Source organism: Ambystoma mexicanum, chromosome 9, assembly GCF_040938575.1.
Source record: "Ambystoma mexicanum isolate Mex_15411 chromosome 9, UKY_AmexF1_1, whole genome shotgun sequence".
Lineage (NCBI taxonomy): Eukaryota > Metazoa > Chordata > Amphibia > Caudata > Ambystomatidae > Ambystoma > Ambystoma mexicanum.
In genome coordinates, this window is record NC_090931.1 from 1,134,864,374 (window position 1) to 1,134,881,964 (window position 17,591).

General features: G+C 49.6%; 1 protein-coding gene across 2 annotated transcripts in view; it reads right to left on the reverse strand.

Moving 5' to 3' along the window:
* Nucleotides 1-17,591, reverse strand: part of EPC2 (enhancer of polycomb homolog 2) — a 662,055-nt gene that overhangs the window by 344,056 nt on the left and 300,408 nt on the right. For both annotated transcript variants that reach the window (XR_011274738.1, XM_069616502.1), the window contains exon 4: nt 11,518-11,724. Coding sequence is in view for 1 of the 2 variants with exons in the window: in XM_069616502.1 (XP_069472603.1) it covers nt 11,518-11,724 (207 nt within the window). In the remaining variant the exon portion in view is untranslated. The remainder of the gene's footprint in view (nt 1-11,517; nt 11,725-17,591) is intronic.

Genomic DNA, 17,591 nt, shown 5'->3' on the forward strand with positions numbered 1-17,591 from the left:
GGCGAACCATGGGACCTGGCCTCATGACTGAGTGGTAGTGGCTGCGGCGTTGCCTGAAGGCAAAGAGGCAAATGCCCGAGCGGCCTGGGCACCTCGAGTACCCCGTTTTCCACCTCTGGCACTCTTACGGTGGCCTCTTTGACTGCTATCTCCTCTCGCTTTACTGAAGGATGAGTAATAGCGAAAGGAACCTCCCCTCCATTGTTGTCCCCTAGGACAAAAAGGCAGAGGTTGTCGAACTGCAGCACCCAACGACCTCGCTGCAGCTTTGGAGGTCTGCAACCTCTCAAGGCTCTCGTCAGCCTTGCTGCCAAAAAGATGTTCACCGTCAAAGGGCATGTTGAGGAGCCGGGACTGCACATCAGGAGCGAACCCAGACTTCCGTAACCACGCAAACCTGCGTATTACAGTGCTCGCCGCCATGGACTGGCTGACACAATCTGCCATGTCCAAACCCGACTGAACGGCCTCAAACATGGCATCCTTGCCATCCTGAACCATAGCAAGGAAACCATCCCGTTCGTCCCCTTCGGGAATATGTTTAGCCGCTAATGCAACACAGTTCCACAGTGTGTGTGAAACGAGACAAAGCACATATGGAGTTGGCCGCCTGAAACGCCATACCCCCTGCAGAAAACACTTTCTTCGCCCAGCCGTCAAAACGTTTGTTGTCCCTATCCGGATGGTAGGATACGACGCCTGCTTTGCCGGGGCCGTAGCCGCCTGCACCACCAAACTCTCCGGAGTGGGGTGCCTGGACAAGTAGCAGAGGTCGCTACTGGCTGGACGGTATTTTCGCGACTAAGACTTGCCCACTGCCGGAAGACTCTCCGGAGCAGTCCAAGCCGCCGCCGCCGTTCTCTGCAGAGCCATATGAAACAGCAATACCGGGTCAGTGGTGGGACCAAGATAAAGGATGCCCGTGAGATCATCCTGAACGAACTCCCCTGGAGGAGCAGACCAACCCAAGTACTTGGTGACCCGAGACATAAGGCGCCGATATGAAGAATAGGCATGAGTGCCAAGCTCCGGCCTAAAAAACTCCACCTCCAGAGAGGTGTCCAGTCCACTGGCATCATGCAGAGACTGCCTCAGGTCATCAAACTGGCTATGGCCCGAGATAAACTCATCTGGTACCGGAACCAAGCCTTCATCAGAGCCTTCATCACCCTCTGAAATGTACTCCAGGTGGTGAGAGGAAGCCATCTGGGGACCAAAGCTGTGCCTGACCTAAGCCAGAGCCTTTCTAAGGGCTAACCCCGTGCCACGGGGCCCTTCCAACACCACCACCTCGAAAGGTGTTGAGGGCCCCGAATGAGTCGGCGCCGAAAGAGCAAATCTGCGTCGACGTCAGCTGCAGCACCGCCAGCATCGACAGCGTCGACACAGGCCTCGAATCCAGAGCGAGCGTGTCTCTCGATGACCTAGGCGCCGACAGCGTCGACGACCCCCTCGGAGGCAGAGCCTCGAGAGAAATCGACGACCTCGGTGCCACAGGCGTCGTCTTCTTCGAAGACGGCACAGGATCACGCGGTCTCGAGCGCGTCGAGGACCGGGACCTGGAACGGGCATGGCGAGAACGGCTACCCTTGTCCGAGCGGGACCTCTCCCGCGAGCCGTGCTGACCACCCGAGCCCGGAGGCAGACGAGCGGCGTCTCTCGACCAGTGCCGACCGACCCCACTCTGAGGCGCGGACGGACCGGTGCCCTGCGATTCAAGAATCGCTAGCATCTGCTTCCCGAAGGAAGCCCATTCCTTCGGTGTCACTTGCATGGTGGGATAAGCGACCCACCGACGGGCGGAGTCCTCAGAAGAGGACGGAGAAGGCGACCGATGCTGCGCTTCCGGGAAAGCCTCGAAGAGGCAGAGGAGTGGCGAGACCGACTCCTGGAAGGAGACCTACTGGACTTCCGACGATGACGCGGAGAGTCGCCTCTCGAGTCATCCGTCGAAAGCCCCGTAGACCTCGACTTCCGGGGCTTATACGCCCGACCTACCGACAGCTTCTTCTTGCGTTCCCTCAAGACCTTGGCCGTGAGCGACTGGCAGTCGACAGTTGTCCCTATTGTGGGCACCAGAGGCAGGCGTTGTGCGAGTCCGTGACCGACATCTTGGACCCACAGTCCCTGCATTTCTTGAAGCCCGGACGCGGTGTTGAAGACGAAGTAGACATCGCCACGAACAGGTCTTTGGTTTTTTGTGAAAATAAAAAAAACAGGTTCAACGAACCGAGAAGAAAAGTGCAAACTCCAAAGAGTCGAGGCGTACCGAGATTCAAGAAGCGAACACGTTCGCGGAAAAAACGGAACTGAGGCTACGGGCGTCATGCGTCCTACTTATCACATCGGGTGAAGTCGGCCGTCGGGGGAGGTCCTCGGGGACAGCGCATCGACGTAATCAACGCAGACGCTGAAGATTTTCCAAAGCAGCACAGCTGTGGACATTACCTGTCAGATATGGAATACGTCGGAGGACCCAATCCCCTCGAAAATATCTTTACTAAGCCCCTGTTCGACAAGTTGGACAAACTGGGTGTCACCTACACCAACTATGCAGATGACACTCAGATCCTTAGCCCCCTTTCGGGCAACTTCATGGAGGACTCTGCCTTGGTAAACAAAATATACCTCCTCATTCAGGCATGGATGGCTTCCCATGGCCTCTGCCTGAATGACGACAAAACAGAGCTACTGATCCTAGGTTCAGAGGCGGCCATGTAAAAACGTAGCCCAAGCTATGCCTCCTTCAACATTGATAACATTATTAAAGTGATGTTCGCAGTCAAAACCCTGGGCTTCCATCTTGACTAGGCACTAACCCTTAAGAAGCAAGTCAATTCTCTCGCATCCTCTACAGCATATACCTGCAAATTGATCAGAGCTTTCAGACCGTTTTGGTCCGAATCGAGATGTATCTGGCAAATCCACTTATATCTAGATTGGATTACTAGATTGGATTACTGCAATGCCTTATACGCAGGAGCCAATAAGTATATTATTGACAAACTGCAAAGACTTCAAAATAATGCCCTCAGAGCAACCCTAAAAATTCCCCATCAGAGAACACATTTCCATATTCAGAAGAAAGGTCCACCGGCTCAAGATTCATGACAGGATCCTCCTTAAAACACACTGTCTCACGTCCAAATGTCTAAACATAGCCCCACCTTACCTTGCTGTAAGAATTAACAGGAGAATCACTACCCGCCCCATGAGATCTGCCAACATCCATACCCTTGAGGTCCCCAGATTTAAACGGTCCACAGCGGGCTGCTCTAGCGTCCCAGTCATAGCCGCACAATCCTTGAACTCACTCCCTCAGGATCTTAGAACTGACCAACCTTACTCTAGTTTTAGATGTAAAAACCTTTTCCTGGATTCGGTCCAATGATTCCTAACCTACTGCCTTCACTTTTACCTTTGTCAATACCCGCCTTCATATGTATTCTAGGCATATCGCGCTCAACGTAATCGTCACCTATGTCACACCTGAATGCAATCCTGCTGTGTAATCTATTTGTCTCGTTTAAACTAGGCGGTAGTCATTTGTTTTACTTTTCCTGTTTGTATGTACCATTATCTATTTAACTAAGCTTCCAAGTATACTTGCAATGTTTGCGCCCAGCTACCCAAGGGTTTGGTTGCGCTCTATCAAATAAACAAACAAACTCTCAGGCCTGCCTGGTTCTTTTGAATGGCGTAAATCCTGGCGTAAAAGCCAAAGCCACACTGAGAGGCTGGAACTTCATCCACTGCCTGGCTTTCTACGAGCGACCGGATCTCCGCCAAAAGAGTTGCTGTTCCAACCTGTGGGAGTGGAGGAGAGGCTGGGATAGGAAGGCGGTACCCTGTTGATACTACGGAGAGGATACGCAAAATTCTGTCACCAGAAATATCAATGCAGAGGAAGCCTGCCCCCACCGGAAACACGTGGACCCAAAGGGGAGTGTCATGCCTTTTTTCCCCTCGGAGGCGGACACTGAGGAGGGGGGACTGGAAAAAGCCCCTACTCCGTTACCCCCCCATCCTCTGTTTGTGCCGGTTCAGAAACAGCGAGAGGTCCGGCTGCTTGGATCTGCATTCCTGGAAGCTGCGGAACCCTCCATATGCATGACCCTTTTCCGAGCGCTGCTGAGATCGGGTGTCCAATTTGGGCCTGGTCTTTCTAAGAATGGATACAGACTTTGCCGTTTGTGAGCTGTTTTTCTTTTTGTCCAGTTCCTCGTCAGTAGAGGAGTGGAAGAGGGCCCCCCCCCGCCACATCCCTCGAACGGTAGATCTAGAATGCGCTCCTGGACATCTGGGTTGAATTTCGTTGCCGGAGCCAGGCTGTTCTTCTCATATCCGTGGCAATGCAGATGCCATGGCCTGAGGTATTGATATGAGCCACTGTGGATTCCATGAGGTCATGCACCACCAGCTTGGCTTCAGCTAGCCCCACCCTAAATCGGGATTGGCACTGGGTGGAGAGCTCCATGAGGAAGTCCACAATTTCCCGCCATAATCGTTGGTTGGTGGCAGCCAGCATGGCATATGCGTTGGCCTGACGAAGGTGCAAGGATGCGTTGGAGTAGATTTTCTTGCCATACGCCTCCAACATCTTCTCCTCCTTGCCTAGCAGCGGCGCAGAGGAGGCGGCAGAGGACGACTGAGGCTTGGAGTATATTGATGCTGCAGCGATCACCGAGGAGTGTGGCTGAGGATGGATCGAGAGCAAGAGTGCATTCCCATCCATCTGCCTGTACTTGGCGTCCATTGACCGGCTGGGCAGAGTGGGGATTGAGCCAACCCTTCTTGGCCAGGGAGACTACATCAGTTTGCAGTGCAATCCCCATGCCAGCTGCTCGACCTCAGGTTGGGGGAGACCCAGGTACTCCTCCAGGCCAGCAAGAGGTTTGTGCAAGGGCCTGGCTGAGGATGGCGTGTCCGGATCCTCCTCCACGTCTGTATCCTGCGGATCTGGAGGATCCTGTGGAGGAGGAGTAGATGGCGCCGGAGGCTGGGGTACAGGGACCGCAGCCGGAGGAGGCGGCGGAGGTGGCTGTGGAGCCGGCGGCAGCTGTACCAGGGCCAGGGGGCGCAATGGAGGGGTCTGTGGTGCCGCTAGCATGGCTGGGATGACTTCCCTGATGGAGTCTTTGATGATATCTCCCCATCTGAGGAGACCTCATGAGGCCGAGGAACTTCTCGAAGAGCACCTCCTCACTGGCCAAAGAGGTGGCAGGGGGTGCTGATGGGGCAGTGGGGGGCTGCTGGAGCCGCTGCAAACCCTGTCCATATGGACCCAAAGGAAAGCTGCCCAGCGCAAATGAGGAGGACTGTAGGCCAGTCCCTCCTTGACACTCGTTCTTCGCCGAATTCCTGGAATGGCATCGGACGGGTGCGTCTTTCTGGCGCGGCAGCCATTTTGTCGAGCTGCCTGCCACGTGCCTGCAACGTGCTCAGCCCGCTGGGCCCGGCCTTGTCCAAGACTCTTGCGTGTGAATCACGAGGCCTACCCTGCTCCTCAGCCCGGTAGGTGCGACACCCTCGACCCGGGGGTCAGTAGAGCTGTGTTTAGGCGCCCCCTATGACGTATTGCCGTTATTAGTGTGTAGCCCCTCGGCCATGATGCTGGTAAAAGGGCAGAGCCCCTCGGGTGTAGACCCGGTAAAAGAACCTTCCGGTCCCTCAACACTGTGCCCGGGAGGATCCGAGGATCCCTCGACCCGAAGGCCGGTAGCTGTACGTGACGGTAGGTCCCTCCCACGCGGGAGGGACCCTAGGAAGGAGTCTGCCTTCCAGGGTGCGCTGGAAAATATCAGACCTACCTTGGGCCTGGTTTCGATGCTTCACAAAGTTCTTGAGATCCTCTGGAGGCGACTTCTGGAGGAGCTCCCTCCACCTTGCTAGTCTGTTCTTCAGCGCCTTCGAGGACAGCGAGTCACACGCCTAACATGATTGCAAACCGTGGTCTGGGCCAAGGCAACGTAGGCAGAGGGCGTGGGGCTCTGAAGCTGGGAAGAGCCCGTTGCAGGATGACACCTGCTGAACCCTGTAGAAGTCGACAAGCGCCAGGGAGGAGCGTGACGCCCGAGGACAGAGTACCTGAATGATAGATAAGACAAAAAAAGACAAGGAAGTATACGCGCGTGGAATTACATAGCCGAAGCCAAACCCAGAAGTGCTGGTGAATTCGGCCCGATCCAGACGATGCAGAAAAGGGGACTTAGGTGTGGCGCCAGAGAGCGGAGTCAGGGCAGCGCATGCTTCCTGGGCTGTGCCCCCGCGTGCCTCCAAATTTAAAGGGGAAGGTGTTTTTTTCTGGTGAAAAAGATTCTGTCTCCCATCCCTTGGAAGGGACGCCCATACAGTAGGGAGGAAAGGGGACGGATGCAAGAATATGGTTATTGACATCTTCGACCCGCTACCCTAACTTTTTTCAAATTCTGACTTTGAAGACATTTTTTGACAGAAAAACGAAGTGCACCGTTGGTACTCGATGCGAAAGCTTTCCGAAAAACGCAACTGAAGCCAACACGCGCTGCACAAGCCATTTATATAACGGCGACGCGCGACGGCAGCCCTCGAGGGACAGACGCTACGACATCGTGCAGAGCACCCCCTGCTGAGAACATTTTTTTTATTTTAGATTTTTAGAAGCAGCAAAGCTGGCGAGATACAAATACCCAAGCTGAGGAATACGTGAGGACACAATCCATTCGAAGGTTGGAATTCTCTGCAGCCACCAAGCACATGAAGAGGGGTGAGTAGAGAGCCTCAGACCCGTCCAGGCAGCGGACAGGGAGCGGACGGGGCCTTTGTTGCGGGCCGGCTCCCGCCTCCCTGTTGCTGGGAGTGGTTGATGAAGACCAGCAAACTGATGGGGGGGGGGGGGGGGGGGTGCAGGCTCAGACAGCAAGGTTGCAAGTTATGCAACGATGGTCCACCATCTTGGAGGGCCTCAAAAGGTTGGAGAAAAATAGAGTTGCAGGGCAGTCTGGAGCATCATGCATGCTTGCGCTCTGTAATTGCGCAGAAGGTTGAATCCTCAAAGAAGCAGTATTATAAACCAAAAATAATGGCTGGTTGCTTCAATCATCGCATCGAAGTGCGCATCGTCCAAATGATAATAAAGGCTTACTGAAATCAGCCAAGCCCCAAATGAGGCACTGGTCAAGGGGATCAGGGTTAAGGGAGAGCATGCAGGCAAGACATCCATGCGGAGTAGAGGGAAAATCACTGGAGTTGCATTGACCCTTGTGAAATGAGCTCCCAGGCTTTCTGGGGGATCTTTCGCAGCCAATCTGCAGCATTCTGAAATAGCAAGAATTATGCATCTGGACAAAGTTTGTTTTGTAACTAGAAGACCCAGTTTGTGTCCAGTGTACCCAATGAAAAGCTGGTCATTTTGACTTATTTTCACCATTTGTGAAACGTTAAAGCTCAAAGCCCTTCTGGGATCAAGCCTATGTAGCCTTTCTTCTTTCTTGCCAGGATGAGGAGGCGGGTAGAATGTAGGAAGCACGATTTTCTGAGATAAATAGAAATCTGATAACTTTTTTGGCAAAAAAGATGTTTAACCTTGTCCTCGTAAAATAAATAGTAAATGGAGGCTTACTAGATGAGGCCTGTAACTCATTCACCCTGCAGGCTGATGTCAACGCAACTAACAGAATGGTTTTGAAAGTCTTAGTGGACATGAATGGAGTGGCTCAAAAGGGAGCACACATCCGAAATTGCAACACAAGATTAAGATCCCAAATCAGTACTGAAAAGGTGTGGGAGGAGGGGGTGGGGGAACACATTAGTGAGTACTTTAAGAAGTTGAATGATTAAAGGCATGTTGAAATAAGATTCCTCTTCCGATGTGCGCTTGAAGATTGAAAGAGCTGCCAAATAACCTTTTCTTGATCCAGTCTGAAGCCCCAGATGTGCTAAATTTAACAAAAAAGATAGCACCATATGTGTATTTCATTGAAAAGTGTCCACAGCCTTTTCCCTACACCAGCTATACAAAATTTATTCCAAAGGTAGCAGTATAAGTATTTCATTGCTGGCCGAAAGCAAAATCTCCATTACGTCATCTGAGTGGTCCCAATCATTTGTCTCAACTGCTCAGAAAACTATGCGTGAAGGTCGAGTGCCTTGACCTCGGACTGGAGAACCCGACCCTCTCGCGAGAGAAGGTTCTCTTTGCGGAAGACGCATCAAAGGGCAGATGGTCATTTTGAGAAGGTCCATGTACCAAACCCACCTGGCCCAATCTGGGGAAATTAGGATCTTGGATTTCCAGAACTTTCTCCTGTTCACATGAGGAATGACGGGGACTGGAGGAAACTCGCACAGCATTGTAAATTCCCAGTCCACTAAGAACTTCTCTTACAAGCTCCTCTTGGGGGAAATTCCCTGGAGGAGAACAGCTCACACTTCCGGTTGGCACTGGTCGCAAACAGATCTACTGGAGAGGTTCCCCAAAGGGTGAAGTTCTCTTGAAGGACATCCTGAGCTAGTTCCCGCTCATGTGAGGCTACTCTGCCTGCGCAGAGCGTCCGCCGCAGTGTTCTCCCAACAGGGAGCTTCCTACTTGTATAGCCCAGAAACAGAGCTGCATTGCCTCCCTGCACAGTGGTAGTAACCCTACACCTGTCTTGTTGAGGTAGTTCATGGCCACTGTGTTGGCTGTCATCAGGACATTCTTTCCCCGTACAGAGGGCAGAAAGGCCTTCAGCGCTAGTCTGACCATCCTCAGATCCAAAAGGTTGACGTGTAGTTTGGACCCCGATGGAGACCAACAAATGCTGACCATCAGATCGTTGTGGGCTACCCACCCTGTGAGTAAGGCGTCCATAACTTATCTCCAGCCATGGTTGCAAAAAGGTTCTCCCTTAAGAATACGGTCCTTGCAAGCCCACCACAGGAGATCCTGTGCGACCTGGTTTGGGACCTAAAGGTGGTCTGTCATTCTGCCGAGAATTGAGACCACTGTGTCCCGAGAACCCATTGAAGGGATCTCATTCTCAGGCGAGACTGGGGCACAAGGAAAATGCAGGATGCCATGAGGCCGAGCAACCTCAATAAGTCGAAGGCTGGAAGATACTGGGCACTCTGGAATTTGGTGGATATCTGCAGAATGTGCTGAGTCCTCACCTCGGTGGTGAGGTTCCTCCACCCGCTCCCTCCCCGAGGATGCATCCAAGACTGCTCCAATGAGCTGGAGTCTGAGACCATAGGATGTTTGACTTCTTGTAATTGAGGGAGAAGACCAGTCTGGAGAGAGTGGCAGGTGATATTGAGATGTTCCATAGTCTGTTCGGGAGAACTTACCCGATCAGCCAACCGTCCAGGTTGGGGTAGACGTAAATCCTCCCCACCCCCGTTAGGGAGATTATTATTATGCTTTGTACTCTCTCCTAGTAAGAACCACAGCACTTTTTTCAGGACTTCTGGACCTTTTTCTTTCAATCCTGAATGAGTGGATCCTTTTTTCCGCTCATTCATTCTTGTGGGCTTCGACTTTTGGAATTCTATTCTTTGTATTCCACCTGTACTATGGAGTCTGTCTGCTCCATAGCTCTTAAAGGCATCTGTATTGTTACAACTCCAGCACACCGCTCCTTATGGGCAGTGTTGCTGGGGTCCCTTGGGGTCCTCCTTTAAGATTGTCTGTATCCTCCAACTAAAGAGATTGGCACACGCCACCTTCAGTGGAGTGCCAAAGCTGGTCTCTGCTCCTGTGACTATTAGTCACAGACAATCACCTAGTTATGGCTGGTGGCAGTGGACATGTTCAACTATTGTGTATTTTTTATACCGCAGGCTATGTCCATAACCTCGGTAGCGCACAATAGCAAGTACCAACTTTGGGCCTCCCTTCTTTTTTCACGGTTACTAGCATGGTTGTTCGTTGTTAGCCGCCCTTCTGGGAGGGGGGTGGGGGGAGGTCTGTGTGTGTTTTGCCTTCGGCGGGAAAAATTGGGTACCCCCCAACTAGGCTCCAGAGTGTCTGGACAGGCAGGAAGAGGGAGGAGTTTCCACCCACCTGTCCTTTGTCTTCCAGAGTGCCTGAAAAGGTCCAGCTCCCACAGGGGGTCCGGCTGTCCTGATTGGACGCCAAACGCCAATTTCTGTAACATGCTCAGAGAGATTGCAGAGGAGTGTGCTGAAACTGTATAAAAGGTGAGGCTTCTGGAGTAAAAGGCAAGTCGTCCACTGGAAGCTGAAGTAACCGAAGAAGACAACAGATGCCTGCAGACCCTTTGAAACACTGAAGCAACCACTGCTGTCCTGACCCTGTTTTCTGTGTGACAGAGGAGCTCCGACAAGGACGACTCCTTCCCTTTGGCTGGTGAGAACAACCAGTCCCAAGATGAACTTTGAAATGAGCCATCTCCCGCAGGACCGAGTACCTGAATGAAAAAAAGACATTTAAAGTAGTATCTGTGCGTGGAATTACATAGCCAAATCCAATCTCCCGAGGTCCTAGGACTTTCCAAAGCTGCATAACCCCAATACCAGGAGACCTGCTGCCCATTTCGAATGCATCGCCATGGAAAGGCCAATTCCATCCAAATCTTGGCGGAACCCATAAGGACACTCCAGAGATCCTATCCAACTCGCACAGACCCCCACAGAGTGCGGGACTGCAGGAAGTGAAGAAGATTGACCGGGCAATCCGTGTCCTTTGATGGTGCTGCAGAAAAGGTCGCAAAACCGTAGAGTTAACCAAGAAATGTATGAAAGTCGTGTTACAGGTCCTACCACAAGATTGCTGCTGAGGTCTCGTCCAATGACCTGCCTTCAGTTATCAGACCAAGTAATATCGATCATGCATTAGCCCTAGGAAAGGCACACGACTCATTTTCTTCAATAGGTTTAGTAGCTGTCTATTTCAAAGTCTATAGACGGCCAAATTGCACAAAATAAAATAACTTTAAAAAATTGAAAAAGCTTCTCCAACTCTTGCAAGATATATTTGGAAGAACTTGGACAGGGTTTCAATAGCAATCCAAGCAATGAGCAGAGGCAAGCAAGGATAGTGGCATGCATAAGGTAACATAAAACATTATACATTGGAAAAATACAGACCATTACCTACCTTCTTTAATGGGGCCATTACATTCTACTGTGAAAAGACTAAAGGGATGAGCTAATTAAGTATAGAGTGCCTATAGAGAATAAGCTATTCATATTGCAAGGAGTCTCTCCTCCAACACCTAGGCCATCATGCTGCCCCTTGCGCCACCTGACTCACTAGATGCTGCCCACCCCTCTGCCCCGTGCCACCAGGTAAAGCTGTGCCCCACTGTATCCTACCTCGCACTGTAAATCTGTTCTGTTACATCTGAAAAGCACTCTGTTATGCATCTGTACAATTGAATAACTGTAAAGCACTCTGGTGCTTCTCAAAGCTGGGTCTGCACTCAAATACCATAAGAATAATACGAATAATAAGAATTGCAACAAAGACTGACAGTAGGTTATGCATGCAGGATGTACTATACTTAAATGGCATACTTGAATATGCTCACAACTTACCTTTCGAGTTTGCATCTTCTCAGTTCGCCTCCGAAAAGCGACATATGGATCACTGTTGGTAGTGCCATCACGTTTTTCTTGCTTAATTAGAGGAATTAGAGAAGGACCCCTACAGTTCTTACGTTTTCTCACCCAGTAGTCATAGACTGCTTTAATAAGGTAATCGTCCTCATTTAGCAACAATTTAGCTTCCTGAAGAGTTACAAGCTAAAACAAAAGGACAAAAAGGAGCATTTAGAGGTGCAAAACCTGAGTTTAACAAAATAGAATGCTGCAGTTTGACCAAAATCGGCAATTGCAAGACTTAAAAAAAATCTTAATTAGCATTAGTACCAGGTGAGGGGGGGGGGGGGGGGGTGGCTTGCCAGTCAATAAGGAGGCTCAGAACGGGGACTTCATCACATTGGGAAAGAACAGGCTCAAGCAGTCTCAGAGTAGGAGGCTGCCATCGTCCCTCGGCGTGTAGTAGGTAAGTGCGCCCCCCCCAACCCTGTTGCCCTCTGCTCCTACCACACATCCTCCTTTTCCACATCTTCAACCGGCACGAATGGCCACCATGGAAAGCCACTACCTGTAGTTCCCTTGTCCGCGATCCATTCTGGAGATGAGAGTTTTGGGCGGGGGGGGTAGCTGTTTTAGGTAATAATTGGTGCAGTCAAACTGTGTGTGACAACACTTATCTGCTTGGCATTAGGTAACCCACCTTTTGGTATAGGTCTGTACTATACAAGTTGCTATTGTGACTGAGCTGCCAGGCATATCCCAAGAGGGGTAACTGAGCTGCAGAGCTGTACAAATGAAATCCGTAAATACAAGTAGCCAGGTAACACTGCCACTCAAGGTTTCAGTTATAAATAGTTATTTAACATCCATTTTTAAATAAGCTTTCTTTAAAAAGGCAATTTGTTTTAACAATTTAAATATACTTTAAAAAGTACTTTTCAGAATCAAAACAGGTCAGTGGATAATCTTTGGCTATGCTTCATACAAAATTCCTACACTCGGAGGTGACTTCAAGGACAGTAATGGCATTTATATATCACACTAGTATACTTTGTAGATTCTCAGGTTGTAGAAAGGAAAGTGTAGGGAAGGAAAAAAGGTTAGACAGTTTCTCAGTACATGTGAGGACAGCTAGATCCTTCAATGAAGTCTGGATAAGCCTTTCCCAGCAGTAACAGTATACAACAAGCTACTAACTATGAGGGACAAACAGTATCAAAGTCAATGGACGAGGAGTGCCTTCAGGACAGCCAAAGTCATTTGGGACAAGTCTATGGATCTGATACGCTTCTTGGATCAAAGACTTGCAAAGTTAGAGTCTTAGAAAAATCATTTGTAGGGTCACAAGCTGTTAAGCCTGTGAGAAGAGTTGGATTCAACTCATAAAAGGTAAGCCAATGCAATTCTCAAGTGAGAAGAGAGCGGCTAAAGGCAATAAGGTAAGTACCCCAAGTCTAAACAGCATGTCCGGTTAGAAGAGTGGTACAGCTGGATTCTGTCTTGCTACACCGCTGCACACTCTTGTTCCTGAGCTTCAGTTGTGGGGAACAAGAGGGAGGACGTCGGGAGGGCTCCTGCGGTGATACTTGGGAGGTAGTCGGCAGCTACGGGCTCTTCTCGGTTCAGCAGCACTTTACGGTTTCAGTGCTTAGCAAACGGCACGGATACGGATCTCGGACACCGGTTGGACCCTTTGCTCCCTCGGTCCGGCACTCTGGATCTAGAGGTCCTGCTTCGGGATGGTCCTTAGGAATCTCCTGTAACTACAGGTCGTATTCTTTCCACGCCAGATGTTGCACTCTACTACGGACACTAGACCCCTGGCATTGGGCTTCCAAAGCAACAGAGGCACAGCAAGTTGGGGATGGCGGTCCAGTGAAGTTCGTCTCAGGGTAAGCTGGTCCCACTAAACCCAAGGCGAGAAGTCATTCCATGCAGAGCTTCTCTGTCGAGGTGAAAAGGAGTTCGACACAGCAGCAGGGCTTCACCAAGCAATTCAAAGGTCCAAGAGGTTGCAGCAAGTTTCGTTCATGGTTTCTTCATCTGGTGTTTCTCTCAGTGGTCGACTCTGCCTGTAGTCCCAAAACGCAAGCAGGTTTCTCCCATTGATGCACAGCCTAGGCTGTCAATCGCACAGCAGGGTGGCAAGGACCGCAAGCCAATCAGGACTAGTTGCATTCAGGCATTCCTAGAGACAAGGACAGGTGGGTTTCGGGACCCTCCCTCACATCCTGTCCTCCCAGACACATTGGAACCAAAAGGCGGGCTTCAGGGCAGAAGCCTGCCAAAGGCAAGACAAACAAAGGGTTCAAATCGGTCTATAAACACTATAAAAAGCTCACACCCCGAAAAATGGTGAAAAAAGAAGTCAGGGGCCATTTTGACAAAATGGTCACCCATGGGTGCTGTACTGCAGCAGAGGGTTCAGCCTGCGGTAGAAAAGCACAATGGTAGGAAAAAGTAAACCACTGCCACCAGCCATTTAAAGCAGGGAGGGCAACATAAAAATGTAACATGCAAAAGTAGGATAAGGGGCTACTAGGTAACCTGCCGAGCACCCCACTTAAAGATAGTGTGTGCAGACCTACTAAGGGAAAAGGTAAATAAAGTCAATTTCACTTTACTATTTTTGAGAACTAGCTCACACAAGAAAAAGGTAGTTCGAGAAATCTAAAGGATTTCTCTGTGACACTGCACTGAAGGTGCAGTGTGTCACCATACAAAAATCAGATGCCTGTGCAGTTTGTAAGACTGAGAAAAAGGTCTCACACCAGGATGAAAATTAAAAAGTCCTAAGTCCAGCAAAAGAGCTGGGGGTCTCCAAGGTTGAAGGGAATTAAAACAGAAATGAGAATCATCCCCGACAGGCTGCATTACCAGTCTGGAAATACCCCGGGGCTATCATGAAGGCCCTTGTGAACTGATGCCCGGGGCATTACAGGATTACAAGACAAGTAATGCTCCCCTCCCCCGAGCCCGCCCCCCGCGGGTTCTATTGCTTGAATAACAGTGGAGTATACACATTAAACAGATTATTTTGCAATGGAGTATATGAAAATTTAGCACATTATGCTGGCCAGTAAAATTGTTTAAATTCCTTACCTGGAACTATTGTTCTCCAGCATGGGTCTGGCATGGACTCACATGCTCACGAATATTCCCAGTCATCAGGCTGAGACTCCTCAGTAAACGAAAAACAGTTTCACTTTAAAACTCTGTTTCTCCTTTAAACCAATCACTAATCTCGGATTCATACTGCCCCCATCCAATGACAGTCCTCTCCCTAAAGTCCACCCCTGGTGGCCATCTTTAGATTTGGTAAGCACAAAGTGGCATATGAACCAAGAAGAGCCACAGAGGGGAAGTAGGGAGGGTTTGCATGTAAATCCATGCCAGACCCATGCTGCATATAGTTATGTGGGAAGTGGCAAGGCTCAACAGAAGCAATAACACTCCACTCGAACAGACCCACCTCAAACGAACAGGATGCGCAGCACTGCTTGGCCGACTCAAGACTCCTCCTAGAATCCCTGTTGTCGCAGTACAACCATGTGAAGGTGTGTGTGGACCTCCACCTAGAAGCCCTGCAGATGAAGAGCAAGGGCATACCAGAGAGAAGAACAAGTTACTTACCAACTGGTAACATTCTTTCGATTGGATGTTCCTACAACGTATTCCTCATCTTGGATAATCACATCCAGCTTCAGAAAGAAAATTCTCGGCAGAGAGCGCCATGTCGATGCCCCTCGAAAGCCTCCGTCGATAGTGATGTCATTGGGTGTTCAAGTAGCACCCGCGACGCCCGTTGGCCTCAGTTCTGTTTTTCCCCATTGTTTGGGTTGGTTGTCGGTGTAGTCAGGCAGTAGACAGCCCTGCGAGAGCTGAAGGTGTAACAGCATAGGAAATTCTACAGAGGGGTAGGATGGGAGGGCGATGAGAAATACGCTGGCGGAACATCTAATCGAAAGAATGTTACCAGTAAGTAACTTGTTCTTCGAATGGATTGTGTCCTCCAACGTATTTGTCATCTTTGTTAGACTCCCAATGCAGTTTGTAGAATTTGGTGGTGGGAGTAGAATTTGCGATTGTCAGCATTTCATAAGGCCGAATATAGTACTGCCTTACCGAAGGCAACATCCTGAGAGCGGGAAGCATCTAGACAGTAACGCTTTGTGAATAAATGCAGTGAAGACCAAGTTGCTGCATCACAGATTGATTTAATAGGAACGCCCCTTTGAAGGGCATGCCGAAGAGGCTATACCTCTGGTGGAATGAACCCTCAAGCCTTCTGGCGGGTCCCTGGCTGCCAATTTGTAACATTCTGAGATGGCAAGTATAATCCACCTTGATACGGTCTGTGTCGCTTCAAAAGCTACCGCAAACATAAATACAACGTTTTTAAAGCTGCCGTTTTATTTCTAAGTTTTCCGGGCTACTCCAGCCCGGAAAACGTAGAAAAAAACCCACAGCTAGTGCTTATTTTAAAAAAATAAATAAACAGCACTTACCGAGATTCAACTGCAGCTTTTCTTCCTGTAGTCTCCGGTCCGCGTCCTCCGAGTCCCGGCACCAATGATGGAAAAGCCACCCAGTGGTAGCTTTTGTTTACTACAGCTGGCTGGCTTTTCCTTCATTAGTGCCGCAAAAGCCAGCACAGGCGGGCATTCATTTCACATAATGGATGCGCCCATGTGCTTGCTTTTCCAATTTTTGAGCTTGAATTGCTCCAAATTTTACATAGGAACTAAAAAAAAAAAAAAAAAAAAAAAAGTGCGGGTATATTTGTTTTATTATTGCCCATCTTTTTGGGCAATAAAACATTTTGGGCGAACCATTCCTTTAACAAAAGACTTGACTGCAGCTACAAGAACATTTTGCTCCTGGGCCCTTGCCCTGTACCACTAACCCTGGCACAGGCCTACTGACTCTGGTCACATTTGTTAGACCTGCCTTCTCGAGATTGATTCTCCATTCGAACTGTGGTGCACCCCTTTCTTATAACTACTTTTTCTTCCCACTGCATAATCATTGTGAAATACCATTTTGCTCATTTTTCATTTTTATTGCTTACACTGATGCACTGTTTTACTGAACTGGTTCACAACTGATGGGGAGTGTTGCTAGGGTGTATAAGAGCCTATTTCTGAATAACTTGTGCTTTCCCTCCCTTGTGAGGAATTGTTAGAGGATCCCTTGAGTGTAGTTTTCACTGTGCCGTTTTGCTCAGTTTTCACTCTGGTTCACTTGGTCTACAATTCATATAAGGAGTGTGTATATTTTTCCTCGACTTAATTTAACTTGCTTGATACTTGGGATACATGTGTTTTATTAGAAGTGTATGAAAAATATATATCTACTTTTTAACTACAAAGCTTTGGTCAGTGTTTCCTTGTTCCATAGTCTAGTGGGTCTAATGTGTAAACCCTGAATACTGCTCATCTCCCCCTTGAGATAAGTCTTACTGCTCAGCCACAGCTACCAACTAAATCTTTGTGGTACAGACTGATACCAAAGGGGATTTATTGCTCTCACCTGTAGTCCTAATCTGGTGTAGTGCTCCCTAAGGGAACTGCACTGGATTCTGCCTAACAAAGAGCATTAGGGAAAATTCTTATTCTGTGCGAACAGAGATCCTCTGCTGGATCTCCGTGACCAGTGTATGTGTACAGTCATCAGAATGTCCAGCGGCACGTCCCTCGGTTGAAGGAGCCAGTGGTATGGGTCCGGACTGACGTGCCACCATTTACGTGCAGGGAACGTAGGCTCACTGCCCTCAGATTCTCCCGCTTTGTGGTCTGTATAGTAGTGATCAGGAAAATCATTGTTACAGTCGTCCGAGCTTGAATAAATCTGCACTGGTTTTTCTGGAGCAGTACGTGGGTCTACATCCCCCACAGAGGTTCCATCGGGAGGCCCTTGTCGTACTATTTCTTTCTCCGAAGCTTCTGTGCCGATACAGTCACATTGCCTTCTCCCATCCCCGGGGTGCCTGCCGCCTTTGTTGCCGCCTCCGCAGCAGTTATCATGCCTCGGGATAAGGAACCACCTTCACAGACACGCTCTCCTTCAAT